Below are 20972 nucleotides of genomic sequence, written 5' to 3'. Positions count from 1 at the left end.
CTTTAAAAGAATAAAAATAAAAATAAAAATCAAGATAAAACATAGTTAAAAGATAGGGAAAGAGGGCGAGAGAGAGATGGGAGAGGAGGTGGGATTGCCTCTTAATTCAACAACCACCTCCAATGTGGTTGGACCCTGAGGACACATATAAACCTCCAAGTGGCATCAACGACTCTCTAAAAGAATGCAAATGACCAGCTGCCTGCAAGAAGTATAAATTCCATTCCCCAATCATCCAGTCAGAGCTTCTTGGATGGGAAGCGAAACATCTTCAGAGAAAAATGAGAAAGTACAGTTGCCTCCTGATGAAAAAGCATCCTTGGGACTCCAATGTGATGTTACCCTGTTAGGGCGCAAAGCCATCTGGCAGAGCTAGGTCTTCAGGCTGCTGTGGAAGGACAGAAGACCAGGACCCAATCTCACCTCAGGGGATAAGATGTTCCAAAGGGCAGGAGCCACAGCAGAGAAGGCCCTTCTCCTGGACCCATGAGCTATACCTGGTTACTTTATTTTTACTATTTTTTAAAATCTATTCCAATTCAAAGGGAGGCAGTAAATGCTTCTCATCCTTAGTGTTTGAGTCACAAAACTAAAGTGCTCACTGTAAATACTCCATTTTCCTGATAAACAAAATTATTCACTGATGTTACCTTAAGGGTGCTGTCTTCCCTACAGGAAACAGTGGTGCATTCAGCCCCTTGAGCCCTATAAAAGCTAATTGACTTAGTTTTTAATGTGATGGGAGGAAAAATACATTGGGAGCAATTATTCGTGTAAGTAATTAAAGTAAATTAATACCAGTATTAAATCAAATCTTGTTTTCTTGTGACCCTACCCACTTTTTAGAATGTAGCTCCTGTTTGTTCACTTTTTTAAAATATATCTACAAATCCATATAAATAAGAGATTTGTTAGGAAAAATAAACATGAAATTGATGCAAATATTTATACAGACCTTTTTAAACAAAATCCCAGATTGACATACAACAAAATAGGAGGAATTGAAAAGGTAGAAATGGAGAGAACTAACAGGAATTAAAATGAATAGGAAACTGCTGTTTTGAAAATAAGAAATATTCCTGAAGGAGGAAGGCATAACCACTATGAGTTTGAGTTATAACCACCAAATAACCACTATGAGTTATTTGTAAAAATAATAAAGATTGAATATAAATAAATAAATTTGTCATCTGACTTTTCATTTCTTGGATTTTTTTCCTAAGATGGGTCACTAAGTTATTAACCAGTTATTAACCTGGTTAACATCTTCTTTTTACATCTTTTATATATCTATATCTTTTTTAAATATTGGGATGCTTTTAATTTTCATTTTTGATTTGGAGAAGGAGAAAAATGAAAAAATGTAAGGAAATTGATCTAGTCATGAAATAAAAATAATTTTGTCTCCTGGAACATGTAAATCTGAGAACCACAAAATTTCTGAAATTGCTCTAAAAAGAAATGCATTCAGAGGACAAACTCAAAAGAATGTTACATCTCAATCTTTATAGACCAACGTCCCTCAACTGCATGCTCTATATGCACCGTACATAAAGTATCCAGAATTGACAGCCTAAATTGCCAAATGCCTATAAAGACACAGATGTGTAGATTCCAGCTGGCTATTACTATGATAATAACATTTAGTAACTAGCAGTGGACCATGGAGAACCAGTTTGGTGTAATGGTTAAAGGCACCAAGCTAGGAACCAAGAGACTATGAATTTTAGTCTTGTCTTCAAAACCAGCTGAATGACTTTGGGCCAATCATGCTCTCTTAGTCCCAGGAAGAAGGCAAAATAAATAACTTCTGAAATCATGTCAAGAAAACTGCAAGGCCTTATCTACAAGACTGACTTGGAGCCACACACAAACACACAAACAAAAGACGGATGGCCATAGCACATAACAGAACAACAGAGTTGGAAGGGACCTTGCAGATCTTATAGTCAACTCCTTGCTCAAGCAGGAGAACCTATACCATTTCACACAAGTGATTGCCTAGTCTTTTCTTAAAAACCTCCAGTGATGGAGCACCCACAACTTCTGATGGCAAGCCATTCCACTTAATTGTTGTTGCAGCACCTACCTCTGTATTGTTTACAAAATGTGATTGCATCCATGTACTTATCAGGCATCAAGGATGACTTAGGAGTTCTTATATTTTAAAACTGTTCTGAATTTAATTGCAAGGGTGATAGAAAAGGTGCTGCTTCAACTGATGCCATAGACCCTAACCTGTCATCGCTATTTATCTCAAGACAATTTGCAGATCAATTTTTCCACTAAATGTCAATTGGAAACTGTGTGTGCTAAACAAGTAATTCCAGCAGTAACACTGTAATAGCAACAGCAGAGCTATAAAAGAGATAATGGCAGAACAATCAGTCCCATAAAAATAATGAACATGGAATGGCTAAAGACAGATTCCACAGAAATCAACTATTATCATATGGAAGTGATGAAAAGTCTCAGCACAAGAAGTAATTGTCATGGTGGAGTGAAAGAAGAGGAGTTTGACTTGCTTTTTTTTGTTATTATTGCATTCTTCTTATATTGCACGTTCATTTCTTTTGCCAGATAGCCCTTCAAAGGTCAAATAACATATTGTACATTATAAAACCCATTCATTCTGAAGAGTTCTCAAAAACTCTTCAGATAAAGGTTAAGTAGAAAATAGATGTGAACCTTTTGCTAATTCTATGGGTGATTTGCTCTAGATTGTCCAGGATTCCTGGCTTCCTATTGTTTCATGCACACACACACAGAATTACAGAATTGGAAGGGGCATTGGAGGTCTTCTAGTCCAACCCCCTTGCAGGAGACCCTATATCACACACATCTCTCTCTCTATTCACTCCTCATGTTATACTAGTGAAATAATGAAAGCTTAGCATGTAACCAGAATGCCAATAACTTACCTGGGATGCTTATGATGTACAAAACAGATCCTGCAAAGTAAACTCTGATCTGAATGACTAAAAATAAATTTCTTGATCCAGCCTAGCATATGATTCTCCAAGATCTTCATTTGTCCTCCATCTGTCTTACTATTACTACTTAATCATAACTTGCTGTCTGACCCAGTGTAAATGTTAAGCAATCTTTGAATGTCACCAGAGGTGATCGCATTATTGATTGTTGATGCTTTAACCAACTAACGATCACATTCACCTTGCAGCTCCTGAAAGAACTTATTTTAACCTGCATTTCTGTGATGCTTGTAAAATTGTTTTCATTATTTTTAATCTAGTATTCTCTTGCCCCTTAAGAAATATCTCTCAATATCTTCAATTAGAATGCATATAAAATAAAAGTCACAGACAATGCCAATAAGTCACTATTTTGAAAGACTGTTTGGTCAAGTCCTGCAGATACTATGACCATTCTCCTAAAACTAGTTTATCTGAGCAAGATCTCTGCAACCTTGAACAGCTGCAGAGATTCAGGGAAAAGCTGAGATATACAAAACGAAAACATCAGTTTTATTAATCTGTAACTATGGTAACCCCTCTAGTTTAGGATGAGCAAGTCGATTTCAAACTTGGCTCCAAAGGTTCAAGCGTTAAATGCATCATCTCCAGAATATTCATTCATATATTACTCATTCATTCATTCATTCATTCATTCATTCATTCATTCATTCATTCATGCATGCATTCTCAATATTTGTACATCTGGAAAACACTCCTTCCAGCAACAGAAAAGAATTTACTAAAAATATGGCATATGCCTCAAAAATTTGCATGAGATAACCTGAGGTAATGATCTCTAGATCGCAAAAACAAAATAAATCAGATAAGGCTAACATATAGACAAAACAAAACAAATTAACTTGTTCAGCCTATTTAAACAGCCAAAAGAATGGGAGGAACCTTGGGTAAAAATTCTACAAGTAGATTTGATTGCACTTAAATGAGAAGTCTAGTTTTCAATTACCAGCAATCCTTCTTGCAGTGTGCATAAAGGAGCACAATACAGAATACATATATTTCAGCTCCAGAATGCCATATGACCAGATACAGATCAGAACTTAGTTTATAACTTTAAATTAATCAAACTTAGCTGACTGTCTTTCCCTTTCATCAAAATTCTTTAACTTTCCCCTCTCATTTTTTCTTCTGTTCTTTAATATTCTGTCAACATTTTCTTGAAAACTTCTTAGAGTTGACATCAAGAAACTTTCTCCTTCTATTGCATCCTCCCTCAGATGCAACTTTATCTGAGGATGCACTGTCCTTTTTCACCTTGATGAATGTCATGAATCCCTTGTAAGCATTGCCAAGCATTTGTAAAACACTTTTATAGTCCCCTTGTCTTCCTCCAAACCTCCTCTGATGTCTCCAAAACTGTCTGGCAGCTCTCTTGTTTCTATGACCCACAGAGCCTTTGGGTCTCTGCTATGTCATTATCAGTACCATTAAATGTTCAAAGTCATCTAATTGAGATTTGAACCAACACATGTAACAGGTACTTTTTATAAGCTGTGACAACTCCTTAGCTTTTTTGTAGCACACAATTTCCTAAAGCCTCTGGTCATTGGTCTTGGTCTTGAGGTTCAAAGTTTTTTCAGATGGAGGAAGACTGGTTACCAGTTAGCCTAAGATTCTACCACTTTACAAGACTTAATTCCAAGACTTAATTTTGCTGAAGACATCTAAAAGACTCATGGGCCAACCCAATGTCTCTATATCATCAATTCCTCGCCAACTGTTGTTAAGTAAAGGATGAAGAAAAGAGGTTCTCTTGTAATATTTTATTCAGACATCCCATTCTGCTATAGTGAGGACCTCCCAGCACCAATAACATCCTGCATAATACACCCATACATAAGTAGGGTAGAAAATTGAATAATCAACAGATGCAAGTTATATTCTTCAGGAGCATTCTTTCTCCATATTGCTAATTATAAAGTACAGTATATATGGAAGAGTACCACATCCCTATTTCATTTGTTAAAAGACAAGAGGCAAATTGTCTAGGTTTTCAACCAAACCAAGCTAGGATGTCTTCCATCTGCCTGTGTCATTATGCATGGCTTTATGTGACCAGTCTGACTCCAAAAGCTAAGCCTCCAAGGACTGCTCTTCCATGAATATTGGAATTGTCAATAAGATTGACAATACTCTGGATATCATTCAAAATTTTCATTCAATAAGATCCTAATCAGAACACAAGCACCCTACTTCATCCCATCCTGGTAGAGTCTGGTGGAATCACTCATGCCTCAACCAAAGTCTGCTAGCCTTTTGAATAAAAAGAGGTTGCCATCCTATATCCAAAGGCTAATATAAGATGTCATATCAAGCATACCTTTCTGTGTTCCTCATAACAGAAAGAGCAGAAACAGAGGGAATAGCAAAGAACAGAGGCAAAGCTTGTTCATCTCCATCATATGATTCAGACTAATGCCCTATCAGGAATAGATATTCTATTGTGTCCACAATTTGACAGGAGATGGTTCCCTGGACAACAAGGAGTCTTACCTGACATGCATTGTACAGAAGCTGATGTTCAAATTTCTTGATTCCCAAGATGTTCTGGAACATCTCATACAGCTGCTCCTTGCTGAGAATCAGCTCTGAAGCAGCACTTGCTGTCATTCTGGCTTGAGCTTTGCGTGGGTCTTCTTCCCCCCGATATATTGCATCAAATTTTGCCATCCAGGAACTCAGGACAGTCTCCTTACTGAGACCATCAATCTCAGGGAGGCTACGGACCCTCTTTTCGATATGTTTCTTGAAGACTTCTCGGGAGTCATTAGCTGAGAACCCACCACTCTGAACCATTCTGGCGACACGGTCACTTTTCAGAAATACCTGCAAGGTGAACAAAGACATAAACTTAACACTTCCTAATTGTAAAAGAACTGGAAATATATCTCATTATACAACTCCATATGGTTCCCCATGTGCCACCAACTATGTATGTGACATTCCAATCTGGGCGTTTGATTGTGACATTTCTAGAATTCTAAAAATTGGAATAATGGAGCAACTACACTGTGAATTTGGGGGGAGATGGAGGGAGGGAAGAAATCGTCTATATGGCATTCTTAACAGAGCTTTCCAGAGCTAAATCTCTGTATTGTCAGTTAACTATGATCCTTTCTCACACCACAGTTCAATAGCAGAGAATATCCGCTCTATATGGAAGTTCAAATAGAATGGGAGAACATTGCATGAGAACCCTGTCAAAACCTGAATATTTGAAGAAAAGAAACATGTTTCTAAAGGTTTCAGAGGCTTTATTATTTTGTTTTTAGACCATTCTCCACATTTCATGCAGACATCCAATCTATTTCATAATATAAATGAGCCCTGGACGCACATACTCATTTCTATGCATTGGATGCAAATTGATATTATTTTGAATTTGCTTTTGAAGAATGTCATATTCTATGGTACTGAAATCATGTGCTGTTTCTTCCTGCACTCAGTCTCGGTTTTATGGGACAAATGGGCATCCCTAGCTGACCTTGGCTGATTTTTGAAGAAGCTAATTTAAGTGAGGTTCAGATTTGATTAGTGCTCAGAATGAAGAGCATGAGGAAATCCCAAAACTGTGAGCTAGTCAGAACATATCCTAGATGAAGACAATGGCTAATCACTTACTTATGTTGCTAGGAAAACTACTGTACATATTTTTTTCCTGTAGTCAGAAATATCTGACTGTCTGTTCTATTACATCCATCTATGAGATTGTAAATGGGCATCATTTATTTTCAGTTATGATCTGTGTTTAACTAGCTTTCATTCATGTCTCTATGATTTCTAGGAAGTTTCCAGAGAGTTTCTTCTTTAATCCTTGTTTATTATGTTCCAAGGTCAGTACAATGTAAGTTTTAAAAAATGCAAGTATAATCCAGAAATACAATAGCAGTACAGATGTAATCATTATATAATCGTATTGTAACTAAGAAGGTATCCATTTTAGTGGCATCTGCAGCAAGCCACAAGGATGGACATGGCAATGCCATAAAGTAAATGCTGGCGTCTGATAGAAGTTGTGGCCTTTGTATGATGACACTGTTGAATACTTTTCCTTGTTTGCACCCCCCTCATTTCCCTTGCAGACACCAATGAATTAATTACCCTTTTCCTTCCTCCATGCTCATATTTTATTTCTTATCTTATTTACACTTACATTGGCTCTTTATTCTTTTCACAGCCTATGCCAACAAGACTCCTTTCATTCATGGATAAAGGAATCAGGATTGTACACCGCTTGAGAAAAATCTCCTAGCCCTTTGTTTCATAGTGAAATAGCATTGTAACCATGGAAAAGAAGCCAGCTGGACTGAAGTAGCGGTCCCAAGGCAACAGGGTTGAAGTCTTTCCTTCAGCTGTTCCTGCCATTTGCTCATTGAAGAGTAGACTGGATGCATAAAGTTTCTTCCATGAAATTAAAATTATCAAGTGTATGACCACAGTAAAGGTGTGTGTGTGATAGCTCAGTGGTTAAAGATGCTGAGCTTGTCAGCTGGAAAGCTGACCGCCTGGGGTCAAGGCCTGAGCACCACGCAATGGGGTGAGCTCCTGTTACTTGCCTCAGCTCCTGCCCACCTAGCCGTTCGAAAGTATGCAAATGCAAGTAGATAAATAGGTACCATTTTGGTGGGAAGGTAGCAGTGTTCCGTGCACCTTGGCATATAGTCATACTGGCCACATGGCCACAGAAGTGTCTTCAGAAAATGCTGGCTCCTTCTGCTGAGAAACAGAGATGAGCACTGCCTCCTAGACTCCATTGGACAGAGGAGTCTACTCTATCTTTACTTTTATGACTATAGGATCGAGCCATTTAATGTATTTTTCCAAAGCTTATGAACAATCCAAGGACAGTGAGATCCTCAATGCCACCTCATTACAATAATTTCCTCCCCCCCCCAATCCCTGTTATTTCCCAAACTCTATTTTTTCCCCTGAGTTTCTGCACTAGGTTCATTTCAGTAAACACTGAAATACCTTGCGGCTGGGCAGAAAAAAATACAGTATGTTGTAAGAAAGATACATTACTTAAACAATTAACCTCATGGCATTGTGAAGCAAGTTGGGACTACCCATATACAGCAGCATAAATTTTCCAATATACTTTGACCAGTGAGGGGCATTGTGGCAACGTTTAATTAAAAAGAAAATTGCAGTGAATGACAGGGTGCTATTTCAGAAGCAAACACAGTTCAGATCCTTGTTACTTGGCTGCATCTGGTGTGAGAAAGGCAATCTGTGTTTCCTGCTATCTTCAGGGTCTCTTTTTATCACTACTCACAAGCGTGGCAGAGTAAAAAGCACAGGTCAGATTTGGGGGGTGAAAAGGCACTTGACACCATAAAAGCTACTTTGGGAACAGGAAGAAATCATGTTTTTTTTTTCCATCTCCCTAGCAGCCACTTGTCAACAATGACCTTTTTGCAACCACAGTGTGAAAAAAAAAACAGGACTCCGTAAAATATGAAAGAGAGATGTTCACCTGGAAGATAATATTATCCATAGAGTAAATAAAACATGACATTGCCCTTTTCTACCAAATGAAGTGAAGTTAATGGAAACCTGAAATGCTTTCATAGAAGCATAGAGTCATAGGGCTGGAAGAGAACTGGGAGGTCTTCTAGTCCAGAGGTCCCCAACCTTTTGGGCACCAGGGACTGGTTCTGTGGAGAGAGGTTTTTCTGTGGACTGGAGAGGGTGCAGTTTTGTGTGCTGCCTGCATCTCACGGATGGGGCTTTGCTTGTTTGTGTGGACCGGTTGCTGGCATGCCAGGGCCTGGTGCTGGTCCATGGACCGGGGGTTGGGGACCCCTGTTCTAGTCCAATCCCCTATGCCCAAGGCAGGAATCCTTATATCATGGTTGTCCAATATTTTCTTGAAAACCTCCAATGATGGAGCACCCACAATTCTGAGAGGCAAGTTGTTCTCAGTCTCACAAAATTCCTCCTTATTTTCAGGCTAGATCTCCCACTGACGAGCTTCCACCCATTGCTTCTTGGCCCCACCTTCAGATGCTATGGAGAGGTTTCCCCAGAGCTTAATATTCCATCATATAAGCACAGGACTTGTTCATACCCTGAATCCATCTGAAATGTTCAAAGAAATTCTTGTTCTTATCTGTGTCTTTTCTAGAGGAACGACTTTATATTTCTTATTGAAACATGCAGGAAGAAGGTAGGTTTGGAAGGGACCTAAGAACCCAGCTAGTAGCTGGAAGCAGAATAGGACATATACTTTTCAGATATCAGATACAAGGGGTATTTATGAGGACATTACTATCCATAGATACTTATCTCATAATACGGAGGAACTGTATATGTGCTGCTTGGCTCCATTGGTCAGCATCCCAATGGAGAGGAGGATCACAACAGTTAAGATGGTGGCCAGCGTTGCTTCTCTTTAATGTGCATTGAGACTCACATTCATTTAACAAGTGGAACAAAATTGCAAGTGGAAATAAGGTTCCATCCATTTCTATATTTGTACTAATTGCAATTTAGTACAAATACTTTGAGGAAGAGGGGCGATTCAGAAATGTGAAGAATAAATAAATAAATTTCTTCAATCTCTGTATTTTCACCTGTAAAATATCAGCAGTGAGAATTTTTAATAGAGAATTTTCAATATTGTTATGCTCAGTTGAGTCAGCTGATTCCTGGTGACACTGTGGTCCCCAAACAGTCCTGTCTCTTGCTGCATTATCCAATTCTTGTAATTTCATTTCTGGGGCATCGAGTTCTCCATCTATCGGCCTCATATGCTGCCAGCTGCTTCTTCATCTTCTATCCACCTTGCCTAGCATTGTCATCTTTCCGATAGATGCATCATAATGTGTCCAAAATATGACACATGTTCGAAATAAATTAGTAGTACTGAGTTGCCTTTGACCAAGCCAGAACTCTATCTAGCTTGAATTATGAAGCCGTGTTTAAATCATTGATCTTTAATAAATCAGACAGGGAGAAAGAGAATGATGGATAGAAGCAGGGGCCAAGCAGGTTATTATATTTAAAAGACTAGTTCATATTTCTGCAATAATTATAACCCGTCAGTGATTGGAAAAAATCTAGTCCATGTATATAAGTGGAAAAACTTGGCTGAGGTGGACCAAGAAAAATACAACTGGGCCTTAACATCATGGTTGGATTGAATAATCAAAATAAGACATTCAACATTCAATTGGACTTTAATACATACATTAATAAAGTAAAACTTTATAAAGCCCTTCTTGGTGTCCAATGGAGAGGATCCTGTAAATGTCTGGAACCAATTTTGGAACCACTTTTTTTTTTTTTAATCAGGCTCTGTTCACCCCCTCAGACACTTTTGTTCTCTCAACTCCTGGATATATGTCAGAATTCTAAGTACAAATAAAAAAGGATTTTGCAAGATTAAGTTCTGCCAAACTTACAAAAAGTGTGCAAGAGTTGCTCCCCCTATATATTTTCAAAGAATGTGGAAATTTCCAGTACTCCATCCTTCAATATAGGGATACCACTCCTGGGAGATTTCACTCATGAGGAAATGGGGACTATTCAACACTACTCAAAGCAGATTAAGTGGAGGAAGAGAAAAGGCTACCACAAACCAAACCAGACTAACAAGTAACAAGATAGATGCATTTGTCTACTTAGCACAAAAAGGAAGGATTATTAGTAGGTTAGAGGGTCTAGAACAGGGTGTCAAACTGCCAGCCCGTGGGCTGGATGCATCATGCCAAAACCATGCCCACCCCATTGCTGGCAATGGAGAAAATACGTCGCAACACATCACGTGATATTGCGAGTGTGATGCATCATGCCAAAACCATGCCCACCCCATTGCCGGCAATGGAGAAAATACATCGCAACACATCAAGTGACGTTGCGAGTGTGACACCCCTGGTCTAGAATATTAATGTATCTGAATACTGAGGAATGTATGGATACAGCATGCTCAGAAACAGCTGGGTAGGCAATATGTAGAGAAATTTGTTTTACATGGAGTTGAATGTAGTCTTAAAGACCACCCAAAAACTTCAAATCATGTAAAATGCAGTTCCCTAGTGCTTATTGGACAATCATAGTATTGTGGTGTCTTTACAGGGGTGCCATGGTTAGGTTAAAGACACTGAGCTTGTCATTTGGAAAACTGACAGCCCAGGTTTGAGACCCGAGTGTTGTGCGATGGAGTAAGCTCCCATTACTTGCCCCAGCTCCTGCCCATCTAGTAGTTCAAATGTATGCAAAAAGAAGTAGGTAAATTGGTACCCCATTAGTGGGAAGGTAATACCATTCCATGTGCCTTGGCATATAGTCATGCCAGCCACATGACCATGGAAATGTCTTTTGACAATGCTGGCTCCCTCGGCTAAGAAACAGAGATGAGCACTACCCCCTAGAGTTGGACATGACTGGATAGGGAAAACCTCCATCTTCTTCACCACTATTGCAGGAACTACCTTGTCTGCACAAGCTGGGTTTTTTTCTCAATGTAATTCAAGGTGCTGGTTATTACCTCTCAGGTACTATAAGGGAGGCCTGGGTATCTTAAAGGCTGCCCATCCCAAATAAATTCTGCCCACCCAACCCAGGTGAATAGGGAGAATTTGCTGAAGATCCTTTCCTATCAGAAGGTATGTAGGGGAAGGGTACAGAGGTGGCTCTAACCATACTTTGGAACAGCTTAATCATGAGACAAGAATGCCTCCCACTCTTACAATCTTCCAAAGAATAATTAAAACCATTGCTTCTGGAAAGCTTTTTGGGATTAAGCAGCTAGAGGAAGATCCAATTATCATTATTATTAGTGGTAGTAATATAGTAGCAGTAGTGTCAAGCTATGAAGATGTATTGTTATTAGGACTGCCATATTGCTTCTAGCTTGCCTACAGTTGCGAGGTGGGAGGGAAGAGCTTGAGATCCACAGGTGTTCCCTATCAATCTGAGAGCCAAAGCTGTGGAAGAGATGTTTTGGTGAACCAAAGTTTTCTTCTTCTAACGATTAATGGAAGATTAATTGGACAATGTGACCTGACTTGTCAGAGAGGGAGGGAAAGTTTTACTCTTTTAATTATCTGTTTCCTGCCATATTGCCAGAGCTAGCTTTTTCTTCTATCGTACCGATATGCTATGTCTAATAAAGTTTGCATGAGAGATCACCATGTCTCTGGTGTTTTACTTTGTTGGGCTTTTCAGCCAGAACTTGACAAGTAGTTTACAGATTTTTAAAATATGTTATAGATTTTGTGTACTGTGTTTTGCTTTAGTACACTGTCTAAAGCCTCTGTAATGAAGTGGTCTATACATTTCACTATGCTATCCCATAAGTTCTTAATAAATACGCAACTCAAGGTTGTCCTAAGAATGTAAAAAGAAACCAGAAATGTATACCAGAAATGTAATTTTAAAAGAGGATAATTTTTATCATCTCTGATGAACTTGTGATAATGCAAACAAATAGTGGGATCGGATTTCTATCCTAATTCAGAAGAACCTGAAAATAAATATAAAAATGATACCGGAATCCCTCCTCTTGGGTTTGATGAACAACTAGCTTGAAAGAAAATTTAGAACTTTATTACTAACTATGTTAACAATGGCGAGCATCTTACATGCAGAAAGATGGAAAAATACACTAATTCTCAAAATGGACGAATGAATAAAGGTGATGGCCTGACAGAGATTTAATTAAAGAGAAGAATTTATCTAATTTTGTTTCTATTTGGAAACCACTTCTGGATTTTGTACTTAAATGAAATTCTAACTTTAGGTTTTGATGATTAGAATGATTTTGCTGTTATAGAAATGGCTTGAAATATTTAGAAATGTAAAGCAAAAGCTTGAGGTTATAATTCTCTTTGTATGCGACTGCATTGAAAAAACTCCAGAAATTACTACTTTTTTCTAGTTTCTTTTTTAAAAATCTTATTTAGTTCTGAATCCTTCTTTTTAACGTTCTTAACTTGTTGGGTATTTCTATTTTATCGTACAATAAGCTTCAATAAAACTTTTTTTTTTAAAGATGACCTTAAAATGTGACAGATTTTTACACTCCGCTGGGAGTCTCAAATCTGTAAAAGCTAATCACTTTTCTTGATTGAGCCTTCCACTGGCAGAAGAGATTTCTATACACAGACAAATAACAAATTGCAAGATGACAGAAAGAAAAAAAAAGCAGCAAGAGGATTCACACTGTCACTGCACAAGCAAGTGAGGAGAAAATTTCATCTTATCCTTTTATTGTCTGGACAACGGAATCTCCCTGCATGATTTCTAACCATCAAAATAACAATAACAATAATAGAGTTGGAAGGGACCTTTGATGTTTTCTAGTCCAACCCCCTGCTCACGTAGGAAATCCTGGCCTATACCATTTCAGACAAATGGCTGTCCAGTCTCTTCTTAAAAACTTCCAGTGTTGGAGCAGTCACAATTTCTGGAGGCAGGTTGTTCCACTGGTTAATTGTTCTAACTGTCAGGAAGTTTCTCCTTAGTTCTAGGTTGCTTTTCTCCTTGATTAGTTTCCATCTACCCATTGCTCCTTGTCCTGCCTTCAGGTGCTTTGGAGAATAGCTTGACTCCCTCTTCTTTGTGGAAACCCTTGAGATACTAGAACATTGCTATCCTGTCACCCCTAGTCCTTCTCTTCATTAAACTAGACAAGTGTTCTCTATATGTTTCAGCCTCCAGTCCCCTTTAGTTTTTCAAAGGACGTCATTGAGAGATTTGCTTCCATAAACTTCCTTCATGCACATCCTGGGAAACAGCAGCGTTCAACAGTACGTTTGCAACAGACAAGTAGTAAGTTATGCCGAGCATGATTCTGATTCAACAGGTAAACAGTTGCATAGATCACATACAGGCAGTGGCGGGCACAAATCTTAGCATGCAACAAAGTCCCATGTAGTTCTCACAGTTTTTTCCATTAAAGGAAGAAAAATCTGTCTCACTAATGAGAAGATGAAATTCCAACTGTGTGCAGCTGCTTTGCATTTTAGTTTTTGAAAATTCCACTTTAAAAGATATTGGGGAGACACTGGATCAAAAGCAGCTTTGAGAATATCTCCAAGAATTCCCATTGAACTGGGATGTTTATAGTTATAGAAGATAAAAATAGTAAAACAAAATATGCAGTTGCTTGATTGGGCTGTTGTTTGCTGCTTGATTGTTTGTCTGACATTAATTCTGGTGCTAATTTCTGCTTCTCTGAGTGTTGATTGCTGGGGAGGAGAAGTTTTTGTTTCCCTTTTAACTTTTTTATTCTCTCTTTCGAATGGTGTATAAATGTTGTTTATCACGATGTACCTGTTGATGTCCGATTTGTTTGAATACCAAGCTTCCAGGAATTACTTGGCATTTTGAGATTTAGCTTGGTTTAGGATGCTTACAGTGTCCCAGCTGAAACTGTGATTAAATCTATCCATACTGTGAAGTTAAGGAATTTTCATTGTGTCTTCTGACTGCTAGTTGGTGTTCATGGATGTGTTCTGCTAGTGTGCCTGTCTGTCCTACACCATGACTATCCTTACACTGTATGTAGTAGGTGACTCCTGTTTTAATTTTTGGGCTACCAGATCTTTTGGTTTACTTAAGATGTTTTGGAGGGCTTTAGAAGTTTTGTGTGCTGCAGTGATACCACGGTGTGATTGTAATAGTTTTTGGTTGTTGCTTAGATGTTTTGGATATATGGCAGTGTTGTCCTTTGTGTTGGTTGTACTTTTGCATGAGTATCCACTTTATTGGAAGATGTTGTATAGGCAGCCTGTTTCCTTTTTCTGGTGTTTTGGGTTGCTGCCGTGAGTTTTTGCTTGTCTGAATAATGTTCCTCTTGTGAGAGGTTGAATTGTTACTTTGGTAATGGAGCACTTAGTGTGGGTGTTTGGTTTTTTTTAAAAAAAATAAAGGCATTGCCTTTTATTTCCTTTGCTAATGTGGATATCCAGGAAGAGCTGTGCTGTTGTTTTCTTCTTCCTTTGTGAATTTTATTCTTTTGAAGATGTTGGTGATTATTTCATATGTCTTTCCCTGTTGTTCCTTTTTTATCATCACATATAATTGTATTTAGTTATTTTACATTTGAAGTCAGTTTCTATTCTGCCCTCCCTGTTTTATTTACTCCAGTATTTCATGACAATCAGGATTTAGGGAGAGCAACATATCAAAGACCCCATCCACCAACTGCATTAAAAGCCATAGGGGAAAAATAGATCATGAAGTTATTAAATTGAGCTGTGGGCTGTTAGGCCACCAAATCTAAATAATAGCTTGAGGTCCACAATAAAACAGTGTGGACAATAATGGATTTGATCAAGAGTGGACAACCTGTGTCCCTAAGGTGATATATGGCCTATGCATTTTGAGGCAGGAAGTAGAATGAATTTTTGTTTAGCACATAGCAGCTAATGTAACAGACCTCCAAACAGATCTATGATATGGTTTCATCACTTTGCAACTGTTCAAATATGCAAAGGCCAATCCTTGGTTACTAAAGGTCTGATTAGCGCTAGATTATATAGATTAACTTCTAACTCAGTATGACTTCCTGTGGCAATAACTTCTGTAAACTTGGAGTTGACATCTACAAAGAAATTCAACTTTCTGCACATCCCTGACATATATAGGACAGGGGTCATTTCACACTGAAGGTGTAAACCTTATTGCATTTGTGTGTTGAAAACTTTGAAGTGATATGAACCCATCCAATATAAGACGATGTCAAATGAGCCATTTGACAACTTGTAAACAGTGTGGGATGCTAGGATGATCGGTGGCACAAATTAATTAGCACGCAGAAGATGTCTTTACAGTCTAATTACATGCCAAAATATTTATTCTTTTAACGAAGATATATAATTGGAAAATAGCATCTCCTAATTGAAATATCTGACCTTTGAAATGAGAAAACGGCACAAAATAATTTAATGACTAAGTAATGGAGAATACATACTTCCCCAGTTCCGCATTAGTCTTTTTATTGCCTTCCAATAGTTGGCTAGTTAGTAAAACAAGCTTCTGAGCCAATATAAACTGGCTGAGAGGCATCTTCAGATACTGTTTCTCTGTATCTTCAAATTCCTTCTCTGGAGTTGTTCCATTAAAAGTATTCCAGAATAAGTGGCATACGAACATGTTCCTTTTATCAGGAGGGAAGACGAGTTGGCTACCTGGGAGCTCTAACCTGATAAAAATTAAGATGAATAAACAGAGCTTAAAGCCCAGGAGTCAAATAAAGAGGTAATCTGGAAGACAGACAGTCTTGATGAAAAACACACAATGCTAAAAAGAGGCGACATGAGAATACAGGGAAGAGCCAGGCATTTATTTCCTCCCTTTAAACCTGGCATGAGTTTCCTGGTTTCCTTTGGATGAAGCCAAGATTTGGAAGAAAAGAAGAATAAGAAGTGAAGAAAAGTAAACACTTTGGTAGAGGAGAAATAGAAAACGGAACCTTGAAAAAAGATGGGAGAGAGCAAAGTAGCAAAACCAGCATAATAGGATGGAAAGTGAGAAGAGAGATACAGGGATTAAGTTAACTAAAATATAGAAGTTAGCTACAAACAGCTACATCAGAGATATAGAAGAGTAAGATATAAAAATACAGTATAATGCAAATGGACTTTGAAAAATATAGTGTAGAAAAAGATAAATTAGAAAAGTTTATTTATTTATTTATTTGTTTGTTTGTTCAATTTATACAGCTGCCCATCTCAACAAGTGACTCTTGTTAAAATCTTTTTATTAGGATAAATTTCTGAACTGGTTGAAGGCATTTATAATTTTTGAATCCTTCCGGTTTTTTTTTTACTTGTAAACTTTCTTTTTGTAAAATAAAAGTCTCCCACCAGTTACTGAAAGGATGTATAAAAAAAACTAACCAACTGTCCAGGTTTCCAGTGTTTTATGTGTACTGAATCTGGGTCGATCTGGTTATTGGTGGGAAAGAAACAAAGTACCAGGTCATATTACTTCATCAACTCCAGGAAATGCCTTTTTTATGGCACCTGCATCTTGATCTTTTTACTTGAGATCACTGATGCGCAAAGCAGGAATTCTACTAAGGTTTGGATGGTCTGTCCAGTTACTGATCAAGAGGTTACCTGCTTTATGATATGGTGTGATAATATTGAACATAAGCCCTTCCAGCTCTGAGGGCCTATCGAACTCATTATATGCATTTATTTTAGAGGTCAATAAAATTTCCCCATCATCTGAAGCTCTGATGCCAGATTTTTCTCATTCAGAGGAGACAAGGAAAGCAGAGAGAAAAGACTGGAAAGAGGAAAGATGGAAGAGGACAGAGGGGAGAGGGGTAGGGAGGGAGAGGGAGAGGGAGAGGAGAGAGTCTTAATTCTCAAAAATGTGCTTCAGTGCATTATGCATTTAGCAGCTTTTTACTCTGACACGTTTTTGTAAGGATGACAAAAGGAGGAGGCAGCGGCAGCAAACAAAATATCCAAAAAGCAGATGAAACGGACAGGAATTGTACTTACTTTGAAAAATAAATAAGGGATGCATTCTCATTTTTTTTTTAAAAAAAGAAACTTTTTAAAGTTCCAAAGAAAAGAAGTAATCTTTTTTTTTTTTTAACCAGTTTGGCACTCTTTTAAAAATGTCAGCCTTTTAAAATGCCAATGCAAAAACTGGAAGAAATCCCTTGGCCATCTTCAAATGTTCAAAAAACCAAATGCAATTCTCAAACCACTCCATGATTATTTTGAGAGAGAAGTCTGAACAGTAGCCAGACTTAGTTTGCAGCTAGCATTTAGCCCACCATGAAATTTCTCAAAAGGAAAATCTCCAAAGCCTCCCATAGAGGCATTCACAGTGATACTTTTTTCTTTTCTTTTTTACATTCTTAAGGAACAATTCCTTAAATTGTTCCTTAAAAGGCTTGAATTTCAGGCCTTATCAAACACTGGGCTCAATCCACTCTCAATTAACTGTGCTTGTGGTAAAACGAAATGTGGATGCAGACTTTCTTATAAATAGTTACATTAATGAAACCTTTTAAAAAGCTTAGAGGAACTGGTGCCTCTTTTCCCGACACAGTTAAGATTCCATTGAGAAGGAATTCCATGAATACAGTAACATAACTGAAAATTCTTTTTGTTCTGGGCACCACCTTTTGCTTTAGGAAACTTAGATCCCATTCATGAGAATGATTATGCTAATTTGCTTAGAGGTGTGAGGTGTTGGGAGAGGTTTTGTGACTTCTAGACCCATACCTGGTCCTGTAATAACATAGGAAAGAACTTATATCATAAGCTGCCATGTGAATTATGCCATTTTCCCATTATGGATGTTTATATAATTCATGCCAGAGATAGTAACAGTAGAGGTGGTACAACAATTACTGTTACAACAGTTCATTTAGTGGCTGTTCAGAGTTACTGAACGGTACTGAAAAAAGTGACTTATGGCTGTTTTTCACACTTACCACCCTTGCCATATCCCCATGATGACATAATCAAAATTCAGACACTTGGCGACTGACTCATATTTATGACGGTCGCAGTGTCCCGTGATCATGTGATAACTTTTTGCAACCTTCTGGCAAGCAAAGTCAATGGGAAGTCAGATTCACTTAACAATTGTATCATTACCTTAACAACTGGAGTGACTTACCTAACACTTCTGGCAACAAAGGTCATAAAATGGGGCAAAACTCACTGAACATCTGTCTCGCTTAGGAACAGAAATTTTGGGCTCAATTGTGGTCGTAAGTCAAGGAATACCTATAATCAGAACCTATTGGTCAACTCTAGAATGTACATGCAAAATATCCCAGGTTCAATTCCAAGCATCTCCAAATAGGGTTTAAAACAGACTGGGCAGCCCATGATAACACTCATTAGAGATAATGTATTAGTCCAGATGAATCAACAGTCGGATCATGTTTAGGTCAGCTTTCTACCTTCAACTTCTAGTGAAGATCCAGACAACTGGATGATGATGTTCTCTTAGACCACAGTTTGTGAAGATTTGTGCCTAAATTAAGTTGCACTGAAAGAATTGAAGGATGTATACTTTACCTTAGAGTAGTTCAGGGCTACGAAATACTAATAGGTTGCTCTGCAAACATCTAAGGCTCATGTTCTTACCTCATAATAACTCTGGACAGCATTCATAAAGGCTTCATCAGCAACAATCTGAGTTTCTCCATTGAGAAAGGCTTGAAAGCGATCCTTGACAGTCTGCAATTGCTGTTTACTTATCTGCAGGGGAAATAATAATAATGAAAAGGAAACAAATATTTAGAACCACATAAATGAAATATTAATATTGATCATAGACATATTTATTTATTTATATATATATTTATTTGACTTCTATAGCTGCCCATCTCAATCCAGTTGACTATGGCTGGTGAACAATAGCACAACAATTAAAACTATTGAAGTTCATGATTGTCAAAGCAATTTTAACCAAGCAATAAAGGTGGAGGCTTTTTGTTATAAGCAGCACAGCTGTTTATAAATTAATCATATTGCATACATCTACATCCCACCTAGGGTACACATTTGATCTGATTTTATTTGATCTCCACTCCAACAACTCTGCGTGGAGGATTTGGGCTGAGACAGCGTGACTGACCAAAATCACTCAGTGGTTGAGTGGGGACTTGGCCTGAGTTCAAGTCCAACACATTAGCCACTATAATATACAGCTTCTTGATTCCCATATTTCAAGTTGATTTTCATTACTCACAACCTTTTAAAGAAATAACATTTACGATTGTGCTGAATGCTGAAATGTTAATCCGGGGACATTTGACTATGCACACTTCCACCTAGCATTCCTTGCCTAAGAATATTTTAGTATAAAATCCATATTACTAGATTCAGTGAAATATTTTATGCAAACGGGAATTCTACCTATTAAAATTACTTAATCATGCACATGAAACCTTTAGTTTGAACAAGAACACACTCAACTATTATGACAAATATGTCTAGCAGAATTTGGGAAAGATTTGTGGATGAACTAATGCATCCCAAACTGTCTGAATTGAGAGCAACATCTAAGTGTTGCCATTTTTTTTGTTCCATATGAGTTGAAAACATATTATATTCATCTTACAGGGATTGACAATATTTTATGCTGAAATGGGAATGTGATACCTAATTGCCTTCTATACCTGTACATCTTTCTGTTTTCTACTGATTCCACTCATAAATCTATGAAATGGTCACAGGCTATGCAATTGGAGACCCAGCACTTCTAGCCAGGTTTGCTGATCAGGTTTCCAAAGATTTCATTTATTTTTGTCACTTGGAGGCAGGATTTATTATTTGGTTTCATGCTCCTTGGCCACAGATTGATATTTTCATTTCTCTGTTCTTTATCCCATCTATATCAATTCCAATCCTGATCTCTTATCATAAATGCATATTTTTGTCTCATAAATGCATATTATTGTCTGACTTCACTGGGGTTTTTTTACTTTCCTTGGTTGCATTTAACCTACGACTTATCCCAACTGACATACTCTATTTTAAGATGTCCCTGTCTGAATATTTTGAAGACAGTTTCTTTGTAATTGTGAAAATATTTCTGTTATCTCCATAAAATATTTTAAGATGTTGCAGCCAGTGGTGAGATTCAGCCAGTTCGTACCAATTCAACAGAACTGGTAGCTAATTTTTTGTTGCCCAGGCACAGAATGGACATCCGGAAGTGGCATCCACACAGAGAACTGGTTGTTCACATATCTGAATCCCACCACTGGTTACAGCGTTCAGAGTTTATATTGGTCTAAAAAATACAAATCATATAAAACTCCAGTTCAAATCTTTGGAGGACTTTCCTTGACAGAGAACATATCCCAACATGGATTGTGTGTATGTTTAACTACAAGAAACAAATATTAGCCTCATCAAATACAAATCCTTAACATTTGATATATTCTTACTCAATATAGTCTTAATGAAGAGATTTGTATTATTTACCCAGCCTTATTAGATATCCAAAGAGCCAGCAAACATATATATTACACACATACCT

General features: G+C 37.7%; 1 protein-coding gene across 1 annotated transcript in view; it reads right to left on the bottom strand.

Annotated features, from left to right (window-relative positions):
- The window catches only part of LOC114922764 (calcium-dependent secretion activator 1-like), a 153951-nt gene that overhangs the window by 41332 nt on the left and 91647 nt on the right, over positions 1-20972 (bottom strand). Inside the window, exons 2-3 of the mRNA XM_029284676.1 lie at positions 19070-19178; positions 5487-5819 (exon numbers count right to left, since the gene is read on the bottom strand). Of these exons, the coding sequence (XP_029140509.1) occupies positions 5487-5819; positions 19070-19178 (442 nt within the window). The remainder of the gene's footprint in view (positions 1-5486; positions 5820-19069; positions 19179-20972) is intronic.

Source organism: Protobothrops mucrosquamatus, unplaced genomic scaffold, assembly GCF_001527695.2.
Source record: "Protobothrops mucrosquamatus isolate PMUCROS unplaced genomic scaffold, P.Mucros_1.0 scaffold818, whole genome shotgun sequence".
Taxonomy (NCBI): Eukaryota; Metazoa; Chordata; class Lepidosauria; order Squamata; family Viperidae; genus Protobothrops; species Protobothrops mucrosquamatus.
Note: the sequence above shows the minus strand (reverse complement) of the source record. Positions and strands in the feature narration are given on the sequence as shown.